At 43.3% G+C, this 21,155-nt stretch overlaps 1 protein-coding gene across 4 annotated transcripts in view; it reads right to left on the bottom strand.

Moving 5' to 3' along the window:
• The window catches only part of LOC105474038 (protein phosphatase, Mg2+/Mn2+ dependent 1H), a 366,109-nt gene that overhangs the window by 156,344 nt on the left and 188,610 nt on the right, over positions 1–21,155 (bottom strand). For all 4 annotated transcript variants that reach the window (XM_071071519.1, XM_011728342.3, XM_011728343.3 and 1 more), the window contains exon 5: positions 15,580–15,664. In XM_071071519.1, the coding sequence (XP_070927620.1) occupies positions 15,580–15,664 (85 nt within the window). The remainder of the gene's footprint in view (positions 1–15,579; positions 15,665–21,155) is intronic.

Raw genomic sequence — 21,155 nt, 5'->3', positions numbered from 1 at the left:
TGATATTTCAGAACTTTGAGATTGTATCAGCATGAATACGACCCACTACCCAAGCTGGACTAACATGGGCTTAGGGGTTACCATGTGCCAGCCCCATACCAGACACTTGATACACCTGATCTTACTCCCCAACAATTTCACAAAGCATCAGTCATAGACTCGATTGACGAATGAGAAAACTACATCCTGGAGAGGTTAAGACCTAGCCCAAGGTCATTCACCCAAGACTGAGTGGATCTTGAGCCTGAGCTTAATATCATGGTTATAACCCTCATCCTAACCATATGTTGGACCTTTAACCTACACACACATTTTAACAAAAGATAGTAAAGGGGCCATAAGAGGCCTGTGATCCTTTGCACTTAGACCATGCAGAGGCTGAATCAGTAAACCTTGTTAAAAGAACTCACACACACAGAGCCACACACGGTATGGGCACAAGGATATCTCTGACATTTATAACATTAAATAACTAGAAGAAATCATTGAACGAATAACTCATTAAATAAACTAGCCTAAACCCAAACAAGAGAATTCTATGGTGTCACTTACAATGACACTATAGAGAATATGCAACGACACAGAGTTGCGTTAAGTGTAAAAAAGTAGGTCTTCAAACAATATGTGTGTGTGCATGAACTTGTGAGTGCTGGGTCATATATGCACAGATCTTTGTAGAAGACATACATATGTATACAGATGCTCCTCTGCTTACAGTGGGGTTACATCCCAATAGACCCATCAGAACCTGAAAATATTGTAAGTCAAAATGCATTTCATACAACTAGCCTACTGACCAGAGCTTAGCCTGGCCTACCTTAAATGTGCTCAGAACACTTACATTAGTGTACAGTTGGGCAAAATCATCCGGCAACACAGTCCACTGTAGAGTGGAGGTTGTTTACCCTCATGATTGTGTGGCTGACTAGGAGCTGCTGGCTCACTGCCACTGCGCAGCATCACAAGGGAGTATCATACCACATATCCCTAGCCTGGGAAAATATCAAAATTCAAAACCAATTTGAAGTATGATTTCTACTGAATGCATATTGCTTTCACAACATCAGAAAGTTAAAAAAAGGTAGCGTCACTTTCATTCTGTTTTGTAAAATGAAGGCTGCCCTGATTTAAAAAAAAAAAAGTCAGTTGGGAACCATCTGTATACAAATGGACATGTTATGGTCTGAATGTGTCTCCTAAAATTCGTGTGTTGGCAATTTAACCCCTAATGCAACAATGTTGGGAGGCAGGCCTTTTGGGTGGTGTTTAGGCCATGAAGGTAGAGCCCTTGTGAATTAATGCTGCTATGAAAAAGGGCTGGTGAGAGGGAGTTCACTCTCTTGCCCTTCCCCCTTCTGCCATGTGAAAACGGAGCAACAAAGCCCTTACCAGATACTGGTGTCTTGATCCTGGGGGCTTCCTAGACCCCAGGACTGTGATAAATTTTGTTCTTTATAAATTACTCAGCCTGTTGTATTGTTATAGCAGCACCAAACAGACTAAGGCTCTCTGTGTGTGTAAATACAGATATGTGGCATTACATATGTATTATTAACAAATAGGTAAGAATACAAAGGACATTCCTGAGCACATTTCTTAACAAACCCTGTGTCTAAGAAGGTGATGCGTGTTCAGGACACACTACCTCAAATAGTGGTACCTGGGCATTTGAGGAAACTAGAAGCAGGCCATAGAAACTAGGAAGAATTCCCCTTACTCCTCCTCTAAAGCAAGCCATGAGACCTAGCTGACCTTCCCCTGAAAACAGATCATTAAGACCCGATTCCAGAGGGGCACTGCACCATACCCAGAGGAAAGAAATATCACACAGGGATGCCAAGATGATGCTGAACAAACAGGCCTTGATAAATACCCCTACTCTTGAGTTTATTACCATTAGATCACACTCTTTTGTCCTTTGATCAAACTTCTGTATGACTGTCCCTAAAAATACAGTTTGCCCTGTCTCCTTGGGGCTTTATTTCTGAAGACATCTGTGTGACATAAGCTTATATTAAATCAATTTGTTTGCTTTTCTCTTGTTAATCTGTCTTTTGTTATAGGGGCATCAGCCATGAATGGGTAAGAAATCTCTTCTCCCCATACAAGGGTAAGTGTGGAGATTTCAGGCTCTTTGCCTCCTAACAGGAGGATGAGTGGGCCCTTTGATGGTGCTTTAAACCAGGGACACTTGGGCTGTTTTTGGCTGGTATCCATTTGCCTGGGCGGCTGTATCAGAAGATCTGTTGAAGCAGATGTCTGCGGGTTAGTTGGGAACTCCTCAACAGCTTTGATAACTGCAGGGGCCACCTAACCTCTCCCTCTGAGGATGTGCAGGTTTGAAAGGGTCTTAAACATTGTGTCGCTCTGAGGCACCTTCACACACAGAGCCTTTCATGATTTCCACAAACTGCTTGCTTTCTCCCAGGATAACAACAGGCTATGATATTTCATCAAACATATATGCCATTAGATGCACCATCATTTTATTACTTCTAGGAAATAAAAAAGAGATGCCAATTAAAATATATATAATTCTTTCTTCACATTTCAAATTTTAATTTTATCCTTTTCGTAACAACTGAGACCTAGACACATTTTTATTATCTATTGGACATATTTAATCAGGGATATAGAAGTGAAGTATGTTGGCTAAGGTTTCAAAAACTTTTACATTTAGAATCCAGCTGCTCTCATCATTTTTCAACTCTAAATCATGAATTTTCATAATTTTCCACACAGAAGTGTTGTGTGTTTCATGAGAGCACAGTGACGCAGCATTTTTAAAATAATACACACAGCACTGGAAGCCTCAAAGCCAAGGGTGCGGAAGTTCTTAAGCCTGCTTTGCAATGATCTAGAGCCAGCTTACTTCTGACTCCCACTTCAGGAATGTGGCTAAACAAGTCTGATTCACACCTCCTCAAACTCCTCTGCACAATTAGTTGGATCCAGTGATGCTTAACAAGCCCTTCACTTTTCTCTGCAGGATTTTCTTCCAAGCTGCTGGACACCCATCCCACAAAAGTTTGGTGTGATGGTACTCAGGTCATTCTACCCCAAAATATGGAACCTTGGCATTTGAGGAGACAGCAGAAACGGGGAAGTCTCTCAATTTCCCCTTGTCCCTCTCCCCTGAAGCAGGTCACAGGATTCTCATTCCAGAGGTGCCCTCCCCATATCCAGAGGAAAGAAACATCTTTAACTCTGAAGACACAGGGATACAGAAGAATCTGAACAAAGAGCCTTGCTAAATTCTCCCCAGTTTGTTCCCATTAGATCATACCCATTTTATCCAGTTATATTTCTCCATGACTGTCCAGTCTTCCTCAAACTTAAGCATAAAAATATACAAGTTTACCTATTTCTTTAGGTCTTCAATTTCTCATAAAGTCTCCTGTGTCATGTAAAACTTGTATTAAAGAGATTTGTAAGGTTTTCTCTTGTTTATCTTATCTTTTGTTATGGGGGACCTTGTGATGGGTGAGGAAATCTTTTCCACCCCTGCAGGTGTCTGCCCTTTTGATGTTCACGTATGTCCAGGAGATGACATGTCATGTCTGTCCCCTGGCTGGCAGCAAAAATCAAATATAAAATTCAGATATGTTAAAAAACAAACAAACAGGTGACTTAGTTCTGAGGAAATACTGTCATACTTGCTCCCCAACTGATACTGATGCCACACTCTTAGATTTCTCCATCCTTCTAATTTTTCTTCCCTCTTGCTAACTGACACAGCACAGGTGGCATGATTCATTTTCTGTCATAATCATGCTTACCACATAATTTATAAGTACACCATGTGTACCTGTGATGTATTTTTGCCACTCTCTCTTTTTTAAAAAATCACCGCCCACTTCCTTACCAGCACATTCAATACTTACTGCTGTTGCATATGTCAAACCCTATGGAGTTAATGGTGTTAAAGGAACTCATCTCAAGAACTTGGTACAAACAGAGCAAACATATGGTTGCTTAATGAAAAATGAGATGCTAAAATACATGGCTGCACACAATTTGTAAAAACCTGTTGATTTTCAGAGGAAAACATTTATGCTTGTTAGTCTATCTTTTTGTGCACTCATAAAAGTCTATATATATAGTCTTATATGCACACATGTTTACACATGTACAGTCATCAAAATATTAAAAAAGGTTATCTGAGGGTTTTCTTTTTAATGTACCCATAATCATGGATATTTTGACCATTGGACACAGATTACTTCCATTTGAAAAGAAAACCCTCTAAAAATTAGTTTTTTGAGAACCCAGTGTTTAAAGCAAGTTTTAAAAGATTGTTGAGAAAAGCGTTACTGCTTCTTGTTCTAATAATTTTAGGGAAAGTCAAAATTCTGGAGAAGAGGCAACCAGGGCAGGGACCTGGCTCCAACGTGGGGATGTGGAAGCTGCAGATTCCCATCAGGCCAGCACAGATATGTTTTGTCGGCAAAAGCAGAGTGGCCAAACAACTTGGGGATTTGGAAACTTCTTAGGGCCTGCCCAGAATTCAGGTGACCATGACTGGCTAGAATTACTTCATTTGTACTGGTCTGTGCCTCTGGAAGCATTGCGCAAGTCAGCATTCTGGAGTCCTGAGTCTTTAAAATGATTTCACTTTGAATTTACCATAAGCAATAAGCCCAAAGTCTGTAAAGTGTTGGGGCAGGAATTTGACAGTTTGCTAATAATTTCCTGACTTTTTTCTTTGAGACAGAGTTTCATTCTTGTCACTCAGGCTGGAGTGCAAGGGCGCAATCTTGGCTCACTGAAACCTCCACCTCCTGGGTTCAAGCGATTCTCCTGCCTCAGCCTCCTGAATAGTTAGGGTTACAGGTGCACACCACCATGCCCAGCAAATTTTTCTATTTTTAGTAGAGACAGGGTTTCACTATGTTGACCAGGCTGGTCTAGAACTCCTAACCTCAGGTGATTCACCTGCCTCGGCCTCCCAAAGTGCTGGGATTACAGGTGTGAACCACCATGCCCGGTTGATTTCCTAACTTTAAACTTACAAGATGCATGGACAATTTTGGTATGATTTACTCCCCATTGTCCATAACTGAGCAGTTCATAAATATATATACATGATTAATGCCCCTTCTCAAGCCACATTTCATAGGGATGCTGGTCTATTAAAATTGTGGACCAAATCCAAGAGGGGCAAACTCACATTAACATCCCACTTCTGTCTGCAAAATAAAAATTCTGGATAGTCTCCTAAACATTCCTTATTTATCTGATATGCTGGATACATTCTGACCTTTTCTCTTTGGTGATGTTATTTGGATTTATTTACGTTAGAAACATCTGTATAGCGACGTAAGTTAGTCATATAAGCCATTGGGTATATGAGAATATCATCTACACTTAAATGTGTTCATCATTTTTATTTTTTCATTTTTATTTTTTGAGACAGAGTCTTGCTCTGTTGCCCAGGCTAGAGTGCAGTGGTGTGATCTCAGCTCACTGCAACCTCTGCCTCCCGGGTTCAAGCAATTCTCCTGCCTCAGCCTCCTGAGCAGCTGGGATTACAGGTGCATACCACCATGTCCGGCTGATTTTTGTATTTTTAGTAGAGATAGGATTTTGCCGTGTTGACCAGGCTGGTCTCGATCTCCTGGTCTTAGGTGATCCGCCTGCCTCAGCCTCCCAAAGTGCTGGGATTAGAGGCATGAGCCACCATGCCCGGCCATGTATTCATCATTATTAAAATCTTAGCTACACTCCAGTGCCTAGCATAGCACCCAACATAGTAAAGGCGCTAAATAAGTATTTGCTAGAAGAATGAATGCAGAACATTCTGACCTGCTCTACACAATCACAACTTAGTGATTATTTAAACTATAAAATAACACAGCCTTCAATCTTTTGAAAAAGTTAAAACTGAGGCCCATATTGTATAAAAACCATCCTGGACCCACGTAGTTTGGATTTAGTTAGCTTCTTATAAATTGATAGATGTCTTCCCATAAATATACATATGTATGGCTGCATGTGGTTTTTAAAACCCCGTAATGTTATTTTACAAATCCTAAGAATATCTAAATAATAACGCTATGTCTCTTCTTTACTTAATAAGCCTGCAGATGAGAAACCTATAAATTAGCAGTTGATATTAAAATGCAATTATTATTATTATTATTTTTTTTTTTGAGATGGACTCTCACTCTGTTGCCCAGGCTGGAGTGCAGTGATGCAATCCTGGCCCACTGCAATGTCAGCCTCCTGGGTTCAAGTGATTCTCCCACCTCAGCCTCCTTAGTAGCTGGGACTACAGGCATGTGCCACCATGCCTGGCTAATTTTGGTATCTTTAGTAAAGACGGGGTTTCACCATGTTGGCCGGGCTGGTCTTAACCTCCTGACCTCAGGTGATCCACCTGCCTTGGTCTCCCAAAGTGCTGGGATTACAGGCATGAGCCACCACGCCCAAACTTAAAATGCAATTTAAAGTGTATCAGCCTACCCTGCGATAAAAAAGAAAAAAGGGATCTCTTCTTGTACCTCCATTTTAATCCTAAATTTTGAGGTTTTCCTTCAAGGAAACACAACAGAATGCTACTAAATGAGGGGAGAGGGTGGAGGTATACACCAAATTCATGTGTGTGCCACAAATATCACCTGGGGGAGAAAGCTTGATAACCTCTGCCCTAGCAAGACCAAAGGCAGGTAACCAAGACTCTTAGGGACTCCAAAGAGCACAGGTTTGTTAAAAAGAGAATAGGACATATCCTCGTCACTTAGTGATCTGAGCAGCTAAAAAAAGAAAACTTACAAACATGGTTATATCTGGCCAGGAACAAGGACACCTCTCAGGAAAGGATGCTGGAATAACCGACTGTGTCAGGGCAGGACACCAGAGTTGGAATAGGGGGATTGGATGTCTTTTTACGGCCACTCTCCTCTCTAGTCCTGAGCAGAAACTGGTTTCAAAGGAAGAGAAGGGAGATGAGTTTGCACTGTGGAAAAATACAACAACTCCACCCCAAAGAAAGTCTTTGAGTACCTGACGGATGGAGGCATAACAGGAGGGAATAAGTCTGAAGAAAAGGCACCTTCCAGAACCTTCCAGTAAGCCTCTCACTAGGGAAGATGGAGGCCAGAAGTCTAGAGCAGGTGAGCAACCTGAACCCAAGGCTGTCTCACTCTAGAGCACATGGCCCCCAGCTCCACCTTCCTGGGCTCAGGGAGAGTTTTGAGCACCTCAGCAGGGCAAGGAGAAAAGAGTAGCTAAAAGCAGGGAACTCAGACCCCAGGGAGGGAAACTAGACCTGGTTATGGGAGAGTCTAAGGTGACCAGGGCTCCAGCGGAGGGCGGAGCACCAGCCTTCCAGTGGACACAAAGATGGGGCTTTGAGGTTACTCCAAATTGCATGCTAGGGAATACAAAATGCTTCCTCATTTTCTTCCTCCTTTTTATCACTTTTTTTTTTCCTGTTGCTTTGTGGTCAGCTGGCCAGTGAGTAGTGTCAGCCAAGGAGACTGTCCCAGGGCTTTGGGTATCCAGACAAAGGAATTCACGCAACTTAACATTTCAGCCCTTACATAGGCTAAGTATCAGGGGCTAAGGGTTTGGGGCTCAAAGAACACAAAAAGAGGCCCCTCTGCTCAGAGCTTACACACACCAGTGAGGGAGGCTGAGGACAGCTTACAGGCAGAAATGGAGCCATTCGCAGGGACTAAGGAACGGAGTGGGTCACATACTGAAGAGGATCAGAGAGAATCTGCAAAAGAGCTTAAGAGTTGGTCAGGCAAGAGCTCTGGGGGCAAGTGTGGCCACAGCAAAGGCAGGGAAGTGGGAGACAGCACGGCACCTGAAGGTACTCCTAGGAGAGAAGAGAGTGGGGCAGAGAGGAGGCAGGAGTGCAGACATCGGCACCAAAGATGGCCCCTCCTGCAAAGGGTAATGTGCAGTTAAAGAAAGGATACATAGAGTTAAATAAAGCGAAACTACTGAAACTTTTCAGTGAATTATATGTGGTAAAGTGCTCTTCTCATATGCATACAAGCTGATGGAGTTTCACAAATTGAACACACCTGTGTAGCTGGCATCCAGATCAAGAAACAGAACATTAACAGCACCCTGGGACCAGCGCCCCATCATCAGGAACCCACCCAATCACTGCCACAGCCCCAAAGGGGCACTACTCCGACTTCAAGACTGGCCCTGTCTCTGTGCTTCATCTGAAATCCTACAGAATGCCCTGTTTGCTAGGTATTAAGTCTGCGAAATTACACACGCTGTGTGTAATTGCAACTTGCTTATTCTCCGTGCTGTACGTTAATTCCATCCTGTGACTATTTCATTATTTATTTACCCATTCTAGTCTCCAAGGGCATTCAGATAGTTTCCCATTTAAGCTATTACAAACAGTGCTGCTATGCACGCTCTGGTCTTTTGGTAAACATTCGTACACATTTCTGTTAGGTACACACTTAGGAGTAACACTGCTGGACCACAGCACTTTCAACTTTAGGGAGACTGCCAAACTCTTTTTCAAAGGAGTTGTTCCAATTTCCACCCCATCAGCAGAATGTGGAAAATAAGAATACTCATGTTAAATAAGAGAAATGAGATGGCAGATTCCATGATAGAAAATAGTTTGTAAAGTTCTCTAAAAACTAGAATCCTCTACCTAAAACTTATACATTAATTAATTTTTTAAATGTTCAGACTTCAGAGCATTTGAGAGAAAGTAATCGAAATGAGAATTTTCCGTGCATAATACAAATCTTTTTTTTTTTTTTAATTGAGTAATCTCTCCTTTTTCTTGCCCTTAGAGGGGGAAAATCTCATCAGATTATATGAGAAGCAGATTGGAAGTCTTGCAATTCAAGATGATTTATCAAGATAGAAAGTCTAAGGTCAAGAATGAAATGAAATGAATAATGTCAGCCAAGCCACTGGTGATCACTAACGGTCACGCTAACAGTCAAATGAGACAGCTTTTCCAGAGCCAAGGCTGGCTGCCTGATTTACAGTGCAGGAATAGAATAGCTTGGTTTGGGTTAAAAAAATGAAGAAACAATGTGAAATGGCTGAGATCCAAATATGTATAGGTTGGATCCTTTCATAAAGAACTGTGGGTCTTAATTTGTTGTCAAAAATCTCAAAGTAACAAGAACCGAGTTTGTATGTATAAACTATTACAGAACTGAATATGAATAAAATTCTGCCTCGTTTATGAAGATTTTAAGAGAAGTTCACATTTAAATTTCTACATGATCCAGGGAACCTACTGTAAATAGAAAAAAATGCCACAATAGCTTTTAGTTTGCCATTTTATAATGAGAAAATTTGAACCTCATATGCCGTTTTACTAAAGGGGGTTAAATGAGGAAGGAGGTGGGACTGGAGTGGATTTTTTAAATGACTCAGACATTCTCCTAAGGAGCAAAGCAGGGAGATGGTGAAACTGTCTCTTTTTGAATAAAGCCAGGCTTGCCGGGTTTAGCCACCTGCTCTCAAGGTTAGGTGGGATGACAAGGTGATGTACCTGTCATTTTGACCCACCAGCACACTTGAACCTCCCCAGTTATAGCCTCCTGTCTTCAGAGCAGGTTCAGGCTTAAGGAATACTTCTCTGGAGATAATTCTTGAGCAGGAAAAATCCCTGAGAGCCAAGCAGCACCAGGGAAACAGCAGACAAACAGAACCCGGCTCGGCGTTGAGAGCTGGGGGTAATTCCAAGGACATCGCAAGAAATCACCTCAGATAATAAGTTGCACTTGTGTTCATCAAATGTGTACTTGAAACCCATGTTCATCTCTTCTATACATTGCCCTTGATGAAAAACAGCTGCAAACTTGGATTATTCTGCAAGGACAGAAGGACGTTATTTGAAGATATGATGACACCGGCACATCTTAATGTAATCAAATCAGCGTTTATAAATATGTCTCGGCAGAATGGAGGGAAAACTATCACTCTCATACCTCAGGGCTTTGGAGGTCTCCTGAGGGAAATCCATTTCTGGCTGTGACCTGAAGCAAAGGTAGGGGTGATTTCCTTGGGGTCACAGCATCAGAGCAGTACAATCTGTTGTGAAATGTCCATCAACCAGAGCCCCTTCCCTCCTATCAGAGCCTTGACTCTACCAAAACATTCTGTCCTGCTTGGTGAAGCCCCTTAAATATTTTATTTCAACCACCCTGGAAACATTAGAAACAAAACCCAGCAACAGAAGAGCAAAGGTTAGTCACGACTGAGGATCATCAGCTCTCCCTGGCACTGGGGCAGAAGTGCCCGTCCCTTGAACTCCTCATCACACACCTGCCACATTCCGTGTGAACACGTCAAACCCTCAAGCCTGCTCAATTAATCACCCTGCCTGGGAATCTATGAAACAAAGTTCACATTACCCAGAGAGCCGCATGAAGGGCCCTCTGAGGTCAGAATGCAAGACCAAACAAAATTAATGTGCCTGCCACATCCATCATCTTGTAATCTGCTTCCAGTTCTATAATCCCCAAATGTCCAGACTGTGCATACCAAGAACACTGAACATTCCTCTTCGATGTGGATCAAAATGCTTCATGTAGAAAGGACTCTGATCACCTTTTCCACTAGCAAGAAAAGCATTAACCATTTCTACAAGTCAAACAGACCCGGACTGCAGACATCTGTTCAATTCAAGTGGCTAGGGACCCAGAAGTTTTAATGACTCTATCATAGATGTTTCTTCATATACCCTAAAAATAAAATTTGATTTGGCCTAAGAAGAAGGAATACACTTTATTTTTCAGTGACTACTAACTGGTGAGGCCCCATAAAGATGATGATACAACTATCATTGTACTGAACTATTTTGTAATCAGTCAAGGGAATGAATGTTTAAAATAATGAATCAGTAGGGTTACATGCATTTAAAATTATAACACAGTATACTGCATTTTATATTACCATGCAATTACTTTTCATTTTAATTTCTGAGCATGCTATGAGTACCTGAAAGGAAGTATTGCTACCCATTTCATTCAGGAAGAAAGGAGATTCAGAGACATAGTATGAGGGGAAGCTAGAGGTCACATGACTCATGACTGGCCTGGGCTGGGAGAAATCCACATCACACTCCTATTTTCCTCTCAAAGTTGATACTATTTTCTCCACTCCTCTCCCCACCAAGGTAGAGTCTTGCTCTGTTGCCCAGGCTGGAGTTGCAGTGGCACGATCTTGGCTTACTGCAACCTCCGCCTCCCGGGTTCAAGCAATTCTCCTGCCTCAGCCTCTTGAGTAGCGGGGATTACAGGTGCATGCCACCACACCCAGCTAAATTTTTTTGGTATTTTTAGTAGAGACGGGGTTTCACCATGTTGGCCAGGCTGGTCTCGAACTCCTGACCTCGTGATCTGCCCACCGTGGCCTCTCAAAGTGCTAGGATTACAGGTGTGAGCCACTGTGCCTGGCCAATACTATTTTCAAGATTTTACACTGTTAATCTCTAATTCCCTCAAATATTTTACCATAAAGATTTCACCATTAGATTATTTTATGCTATGAGTATTCTAACTCAGGGTATTTTATGTTCTGATCATTTAAACTCCTGATGTCTGAGGAGAAATGTTTTTAGTTATAAACTAGAGCAACCCATTTAATTTAGGAGTAAGGATTAAAAAGGATATGGACAGCATTCTCACCTTTTAAAAATTCAGACATTAGATTCGGTTCTGTGAATTAATAGTGTCCACACTGAGTGTTCAAGAGCGACACCAAATTATGCATTAATCTTAGCAATGTTAGAAATGGCTCTTAAATAAAAACAAGAAAAAAATTATCCTGGTTTGCAGGCCAGTGGGATTTTTGCTACAGACTGAATGTATCTCCCTAAAACTCACATGTTGAAGCCAGATCCCCAGTGTGATGGTATTTAGATGTGGGGCCTTTGGGGACTGATTAGGTCATGAGGGTAGAGCCCTCATAAATGGGATTAGTGCCCTTATAAAAGAGGCTCCAAGGCTGGGCATGGTGGCTCATGGTGAAACCCCATCTCTACTAAAAATACAAAAAATTAGCCGGGCCTGGTGGTGGGTGCCTGTAGTCCCAGCTACTCGGGAGGCTGAGGCAGGAGAATGGCATGAACCCAGGAGGCAGAGCTTGCAGTGAGCTGAGATCTGGCCACTGCACTCCAGCCTGGGAGACAGAGCGAGACTCCATCTCAAAAAAAAAAAAAGAAAGAGGCTCCAGGGATCATTCTTGTTCCTTCTGCCACGTGAAGTTTTTTGTTTTTTTTTAAAAAAAAAGATGGTCGTCTACAAACCAGGAAGTAGAGCCCTCACCAGACCTTGACTCTACCAGCACCTTGATGTTAGACTTCCCAGCCTCCAAATCTGTGAGAAATTAATTCTGTTGTTTATCAACTACCCAGTTTATGGTATTTTGCTACAGCAGCCCAAACAGATGAAGACAGGTTTGTAGTGGTAAGACTTTAATTCCTCAAACAATAGCTCAATGAGTAGTACTGTGTGTCACAAAACAGTAGGCATGTGTTAGTCCTTACACGGCCTTCTGAAGTTTTCTATCCCATTACTGATGAAGAAATAGGGAGTCATTGAAGTTCCCTGTGGAAATTACATACACTTACGTGACAAAGCTGAGATCTGAAGCCACATGCATCTTATTTCAGCCATCCCGAAATATACTACTGACATTTGGGAATCTGAAAATGTCAGCATTCCTATACTTCCCCCAACCAAGTTAACCTCCCAGGTCCATTCTTGTAACATGAAAAGATGAAATCATTTTAAAACAGAAAGTGCAAAAAGTTAACTTATTATTCATTGCCTGTCATAGGAAAACAGCAACCTGAATAGGGAATGGGTTTCAGTAAAGAGCAGGAGGTGGGCTGTGCATGGTGGCTCACGCTTATAACCCCCAGCAATTTGGGAGGCTGAGGTGAGAGGACTGTTGCAGCCCAGGAGTTTAAGACCAGCCCTGGCAACATGGTGAGACCCCCATCTCTACAAAAGAAAAAACTAATTAGCCAGGCATGGTGGCGCACCTGTAGTCCTAGCTAAACGGAGGCTGAGGTATGAGGATTGCTTGGGCCTAGAACGTTGAGGCCACAGTAAGCCATGGTTGTGCTACTACAATCTAGACTGAACGACAGAGTGAGACCCTGTCTCAAAACAAGAAACAAAAACACAATGGGAGGTGATGAAGATAGGGGATCCTAGAGGCAAGGGAGGCAAAGACTTCATACCCTGCTGTAAAATGTTTGGGTGGAGCACAGAAGAGAAAGGACTGTTTGGTAATAATCTAGAAGGCAATATGAATATTGTTTTTAATCTTTTTTTTTTTTTAAAGAGACAAGGTCTCACTCTGTCACCCCGGCTGCCCCAGGAGTGCAGTGGTGCAGTCTCGGTTCACTGCAACCTCTGCCTCCTGGGCTCAAGAGATCCTCCCACTTCAGCCTCCTGAGTAGCTGGGACTACAGGCACACACCACCACGCCTGGCTAATTTTTTTTTTTTTTTGGGATTTGTTTTGTAGAGACAGCATTTTGCCATGTTGCTCAGACTGGTCTTGAACTCCTGGTCTCAAGCGATCCTCCCACTTTAGCCTTCCAAAGTGCTACAGGCGTGAGCCACTGTGCTCCGCCTGTTTTTAATCTTCTATTCAGTAAACAGATACTGATTCCATATCTCCTCTGTGCCAGGGGCTGTGTTGAATACCGGCAATATGAGGTGACGAAGGTAGGTGGCCTGCCCTCTAGAACTCAGTCTGAAGACAGGGAGAGATGTGAACAAGCAACACCATACACTGAGAGCCACACCACAGGGATGTGCATGCTGTGGTACAAGCACTGGGGACTGACTCCCTAGGAGGATTAGGGGACACTTTGCAGAAGAAGTGACATTTGTGCTAGGGTCTCAAAGAATGAAAAGGAGTTTTCCTGACAGAGAAGGAAGACAAGGCCATCCAGGCAGACCACACTTCCAAAGGCATGGGGGTGAGAGATCAGAGAAATCCTGGTATGTCCTGGAAATGGAAGGTAGTTCTCTGTGGCTAGAGCATGGGATGCCTGGTGGCAGTGGTGGTGGTAGCAAGATTGAGATAGGACTGGAGATGTGGGCAGAGGCCAGGATTTCAGGACGGCCAAGAAGGGCAGTCTGCATCCTGTAAATTGTGGGGAGCCAAAGGCTTTTAGACAGGGGAGTGACAAGGTGCATAATAAGGTCACTTGGATAGCCTTGTGGAATAGAGTGGACAAAGTCAGACAGGGGGCAGAAAGGCCAGCTGTAATTAATTCTACTTGGAGGGACCCTTGCAGCTCAAAGGCCCTTGGTGACCCTATCATCTAGCTCTCCATTTCACAAGTGATAAACCGAGGTCAGGAAAGGTTAAGAAATTTGTGCAAAACTATCCAGCTGGTAACACAGCTGGGGCCAGAATGAAGATCTGTTGGCTGCGGTGGGGTCCCTTCCACCGGCCTAGACCACCAAAGAAAACAATGAGGTCTGAAGCCTGGATTCCCTAGTAGTGGTTGCAAGTTTATCAGCTTAAGACACCACCACAAAGGTTAGAAAGCAACAGTAGGTGAAAGACTGAAGTACTGTTTTTACAATAATTTTGGATTCCTGCTATCTTATACACCAAATAGGTAGTTAAAGCGACACAGTTCATAGAATAAAACGATCGAAAACACAGACATGGAATGGAGGGAAAGCGCAGAGTTACTTTCTAAATCAACCAAATTAATTAAATCCTGACCACACATACTGAAATGCAGAGACGCGAACAAAGTCCTTTTTGAGTAGCCTGGATCAATTCTTTCCTAAGAGCAGATGGGCACTACTTTAGCTGTGTTGTCTACAAAGAAATCCAGTTGGCAAGAAAATATTTCATCCACAGAACTACGATTCACAGGGTTAGTCCCTAGAGGTATCTGCCCCAAAGTCACCTGGGATGATTACCAGAGTCACTTTAAACCGAGATTCTAAGCCTAATACCCTTGCCCCTGGAATTTGAAGACAAGGAAGTGAGTCTATTCTGTTTCCCAGAAAACTGAGTCTGCTCATAATTTCATTCCAAAGAGAATAATCTACATAGAGAACTTACTTTCAGGATAGAAACAGATTTGCTGACACCTGCACCTTTCCCAAAGGGCCTGTAAGACTTCATATCTGAGCGTGAAGTAGTGGCGTGTCTGCAGAGACCTTAGAGCTGCCATGTCGGCAGATTCTTCCTCACGACGGGAATCAGACCAAGTTCCCTGTTTGAGTTAAAGTGAGTAGCAGGCCATGGAAGAAGGTATCTGTGTTTTTTGAAACTGCATCTCACATTGTACATAAGAAGCCATTAAAAAAAAAAAAAACAAAACAAAAAACCAGAGCACACCATGTTTTCAATTGGTCACAGATGGGAGAAAATCAGCCACAATAATAAATTCACGGAGGTGGAGTGTGTCGTCACACACGAAGCCAGGATGTGTGATCCAGAAGGTGTGTGGGGGGGAGTTAATACCATATGTCATTTGAATGCGGTGAGCCTGCTCCCATGTCAGTAGCAACGTGTTCCTCCAGAACAGCTCCGATGCCATCCCTGATGCCACTGCCCTCTGCCAAGCCTAGATGACTCTTACCAGGTACTGAAGTCGCTGGCGCTCCGTCTCGGGGGTAAATTCTGAAGACATGGGGATAATTTCTCCATTTCTGACGATTATGGCCCTGAAATGGTGAAAATGCATTGTCAGTAGCCAATCTCATAAATGCTCCGATTCTGTCACAACCATTGCTTGGTTCAGATCACACATGAAATGCCAAGAGATGTTTCTGTTCTCCCACTTGCATGGCAGGGTTCACCGTTCCCAGCTCTGGATCCCTCACCACATGAGAGGCATCTCTCTTTTAAGTGCATTGCATTCTAGTCAGCTTATGTGTACGTTTTCTGCTAGTTGGAAGTGTGCCTCAATGCTCCAGCACCAAGCATACTTCTTGGCACATAACAAATGCTCAGTGAATAAATGGATGGATGGATGAATGAATGAATGATGCAACAGAGTCCTGCTCTAGCCCAGGGTTATCCAATAGCACCTTCTGTGATCATGTTTTTGTCTGTGCAGTCCAATATGGCAGGCACTAGCCACATGTGGGTACTAAGCACTTAAATTGTGGTTAGTGCAGGCAAGGAACTGAATTTTTCATTTTATTGAAGTTTAATGAACGTAGCTTTAAGTTTAAGCAGTGACACATGGCTAGTGTTGAAAGTATTTGACAGTGCAGCTCCAGATCCCTGTTACTCAAATGATCCTGTGGGCCAGCAGCATTGACTTCACCTGGGAGCTTGTGAGAAATGCAGAATCTCAGGTTCCACCCAACTTACTGTATCAGAATCTGCATTGTAATAAGATCCCCTGGTGATTCATAAGCATGTCAAAATCTGAGAATGTGTGGCCTAAACTGTTGAGTTTCTAGGGTGATATCCTGGGTCCAGGAAAAAACAACAACAACAACAACAAAAAAAAAACCACTCATCTCAAGGCTCAGGAAACTCATACACTCCAAAAAAAATGTATCTAAGAGCTATTGCCCAGTCAAGGACTTTTGAGGGAACAGCATTCCCTGAAGCAGATGTCTACAGGAGAGGCTGCAGGATCGATAACCATGAGCAACCTTTCCTGGGCTTATTCCCAGCGGTGCCTCCTGTTCTCAGAACTTCTGATTCCAAAGTGGTTCCTGACAGCCACTTTTCAGCTATCGATCGGTTGTGGCAGAATGTTGTCATTTCTACAACAAATGGAAGTGGCTTGGGGAATTGCATTCTATATGAACCCAACTGCTCCCAGGCATCAGGGAGCTAGAGACCTGAGAGCTGACATGCTTCTCGGTGAGGAGCCACCAACATGGGAAATGCCTTCGATCAGCTCAGCTCTGAGTGGATGCCTTCTTCATTCTAGGGAGGCTGCATTATTTGTGCCAAGAGGCCTCTGGGCATCCCTCCCTCCCAATGCAGAGGCAGTCCCTGACTTGGAAACAATCCCTATAAATGGCTGCAGCTGTCATGACCCCACCCCCAACCCCTCACCACCTGTGCCCTAGTTGCTGCTGTCATAGAAACAGGAAAGGGTAGCGGGTACATCCAGGAAGGGAAAGAATGATGACAAAAATCTTAGGAGCTTTAGAGAACTTATGACTCCAGGCAAAAAAAAAAAAAAAAAAAAACAGTGGAAGCTGTGAGAAAATGGAAAAGTTTAGGGGAACTGACTGTGAGAAGATGAGGCCTCTTCGAATACTCCCTATCACTTTTATTATGCTGTCTGAAATATGACAAGTTAAAGATCCCTTCTTATAAACAGGAGCCACTTGGAAAATGCGATCACTATTACCCCACCCCCACTAAGGTGTTATCCACCATTCACGAATCAGCGTGAATTAATTCCAATGGTCTTTGTTCTAATTACCAGGTGAGTATGACTATAATAAGGGAGTAGGAGTTTTGACAGGATGGAGAAACACAGGAGAATTTGAAAGGGGGCGGGGTCAGGAAATTCTAGGTTTGGGCCTAATCTTACAGGATCTAGAGGGCCCCTGAGAATCCGGGGAGCTGGAGTGAAAGTTATTATGTGATAAATTCCAAAGGTAATCTCCTCTTTCAAGATTTTGCCTAAAGCTACTCTTAACTTTTTCCTCTTTTTCTGCACGGCCCCTGAATTGCAGTTGAATTCCCAGGCGTGGACTAGGAAGAGCCAGCATGCCCAATCAGGCCATGAAAGCAGCTCCTCTAGGAACTGAGTGTCAGGAGCTCAGGGGCCTGGTGACTCCAAAGACTTAGGTCATGCCTGTCACAGAGCAGGGGCCCACTGAATGTTTGCTGACTAAAAGAGCAGATGAAAGAACTTAGAAGAAACTGTTCCTTGAATTTGAGGCAGGAAGAGAAAAGAACTAAAAGGCAGCAGATGTTCATTTAACCAAGTCACATGGGGTGATTTTACAGAGGAAAGCGGGGCCTTCAGCAAGACATTCACTGCTCCTCAGCTATCTTTTCCCCTTCTCTTCCTGACCAGAGTTTGTCTGTCTGTCACTTCCCACACGGGGTTCTCCCAATGTCAGTTCCTCCCAACTCCTGTATTTCTGACCTCTCTTTCCACTGGATCTCTGCCCATAGAACAAAACCATGCTAAAGCATTCTGTTTAAAATCAAAGCAAAACCAAAACCAAACAGATGATACTCTCCTAATCCAAACTCCACCTTTGAAAAGTCCGTTTTTCTTTCCTAAGAACCTAAGCCTCATAAATTGACGATAATCTACATTCAGGGTCTATCTACTTCCTCACCTCGCATGGATCCCTCAAACAGAAGTAAATTAACTTCTTGCCTTCCTCTACACCCAGCTACTGTCACCTGAATCAACAAACGGCCCTTTTGTTGCTATATCCCTTTGGCATGTCATCGTTCTGATCTCCCAGACAGCATCTGACTGTCTCCTAACCCTGGCACCAGGGATACAACTTCTCCTGGTTTCCCTCCTAACTCCCAGGACATTCTCTCTTCGACTTCTCCATCCCTTCTTTGGTGTTGTGGACTAGGATTCTGTCTCACTATACTCCCTGGGTGCTCTCATTCCCTAACTCCTCAGCCACCAAGGTTAGGTTAGGTTGGGTTAGATCACTATCCCTCCATAAGTGTTCCCTTAGCCTGGTCCCTCTCTTAATACAGAACTCATCATATTTTATAATTGATTACTTAACTGTTTGCTTTCCATGCTAGCCTGTAAGCTGGACAAGAACCATGCCTGTCTTGATCAACACTGTAGCCCTACTACTGCAACCAGTGCCAGGCCATTGTAGGCAGGGCTATGTAATTTCAGGGTCCAGTGCAAAATAAAAACAAGGGCCCCCCGATAAAAAATGGATAATTTCAAGACAGCCACAGCAGAGCATTACATCAAATGTGAGGTCCTTCTGAGAGCAGGGCCTGGTGTGGTGCGCAGGTTGCATGCTCACAGATAGCCCTGAATGTATACTCTTAATATTTACTGAATGGATAAATAGCTTCAACAACAACATACGCTGGTGAGTCCAGACAACCTATCTAGCCCACACATCTCTGTTGTGCTCGGCCTGGAACAGCCAACTGCCAACAGATACATCCACTTCAATATATTCACTGGCATTTCATACTTAATAAGATACAAAATTAATTATCCTGTCCCCGGCCCCCTCCCAAATCTGTCTTCTAGTATTCTCTGTCTCCGGGAACAACACAATTTTCCACCCAGTTGCTTGTGCCAGAAGACAGACAGCCATTCCAGACTCCTCCCTTTTCTCACCTCATATGTCCAAATAGGCACCCAGGCTTGTAGATTTCACCTCCTCAGCAGCACAAGAATCCCTCTTTCTTTGATTCCTGGTAGTGCCTTGGTTCTGGTTTCCATCAGAGCTTATCTACGTGACTCAGGAGCTCTCCACTGCTTCCTCAGCCCCTGTTCTGCCCTCCTCTGCCCCGTGCTTCATAGGGTCACAAAGGTGATGTTAAAGCACTGCTCTCATCGTGCCACATCGCCTACCTAAAGCCCTGTGATGGCTTCCCAGCTTTTCCAGTTTCCTTTGTTATCTGGTTCTTGCCTGTATTTCTCGCTTTAACCTCACTCTTGCTACTCCCTTCACATCTGCTTCTCCCTTCTCATGGCCAGCCCATTTCTCTGAGTCAGCTCAGAACGCCTTCTGTTGTCCTCCTGGCCTACCCTCCATGCCCCTTCTCTGTGACTCTGTGGCGTCATATGCCTAGCTGTACCCTTACCAGTCCTTGCTATGACTGTTGGCTTCCATGGCTGTCTTGAACTACCCGGCGGATATTTTCCAAGCAGAGTCTATGTTGTTGTCTCTGAACCTCCAGTGCTCAGTGCCTAGCACGTGGCAGATGTGCAACAACTGCTTGCTGATGGATAAGTGGCTAAATAGATGAAAAGGGAGTTAGACTTGGGAGGAACAGAAGAATCCAGAAATGATGGCCCTAAGTAAGACTTTCTTTAGTAGCAACATTATATAACTTATAGTCTGAGCCCTTAAAAATCCATACGCCTTTTTGTTGGTTTTGCAAAAAGACAGTAGACCTAAGAGGACAATGTTCTGGCTGAGTCACCACCGAGAAGTGCCTTGAAATAGAAGGGGGAACAAGGCAGCGCCTCTCCTTTGTGGGCAAGGGACGGGGAGAGGGCAGCAATGGTAGCAGTCCACCATGTTTACTTTGCTTTTTAATTTCAAATTCACACACAGTGAGGTATCTGCATTCTATTACAATATGACTACCAGGGCAAGCCTAGTTTATTACTTTCTTAAATAGCTAATTATATACAAATCCATCTATGTACAGAACATTTTTTCACTTCCGTTTGAACTACCAAGCTCTTCCTTTAAGAGGCATCCATGGATTAAAGATGACAGCATGTTTGACTGCCAGCCTTCCCAGTGCCTACATCGCGATGCCTCTTCCTATGTGATCCTTGCTTCCTTTTGATCTTTCTCTCTTTCATCCCTCTGATCTTGGGATCAATTTGTCAGAGTGCTGGTCTCCAATCTGGAGGAGGGCAATGAGAGGAAAGGGGTTTCAAAGGGAACGAAGTGCATGTGAAAGCTGACAAATCTCATACTAAACAATCAATAAAGTAGAGAAATGCCTTTAAAGCTGCAGTCTCTCATCACAGGACCCCTGTACTTCCTAGCTTCTATTTCATTATTTTATGAGATGCTTTTCCTAAGGAAAATTAAGAAAAAACAAAAACCAAAAGCTGTGGAAGCGAAGGTGCAGGAGAGCTACGTACACACGCTGACCTTCCTTCTGGGGCTTTGGACCTAGACTTGTGGATACCACCATGACCAGAATTTGAGTAACATTCCAGAGGTTAAATGAGAAAGTTGCTGGGGTTGAGGTGGTCTAATCCACTGGCAAACACCTCCCATCTAATACCCCTTCCCATACAGAGGGGATGGTTTTAAACATATTATCCAATGTTAAGATTAGCCTTTCCTTTAAAGACTACAGTTGAAATTTATGTGACATCAATTCCAGTAAAATTGATGGGACGTTATTTGTGATACAATAAACAGTAAGGTTTAGGGTGTTCTTGAGTCAACTGCAAGAATGGGAGAAAAGGAGGTAAAGCAAGACATGAATACTTTAAAAAACTCAAGCTGGGTGTAGTGTCTCACGTCTGTAATT

This window comes from Macaca nemestrina, chromosome 10 (assembly GCF_043159975.1).
Source record: "Macaca nemestrina isolate mMacNem1 chromosome 10, mMacNem.hap1, whole genome shotgun sequence".
Lineage (NCBI taxonomy): Eukaryota > Metazoa > Chordata > Mammalia > Primates > Cercopithecidae > Macaca > Macaca nemestrina.
The sequence above is the reverse complement of the archived record's forward strand: the minus strand, read 5'-3'. Positions and strand labels throughout refer to the sequence as shown.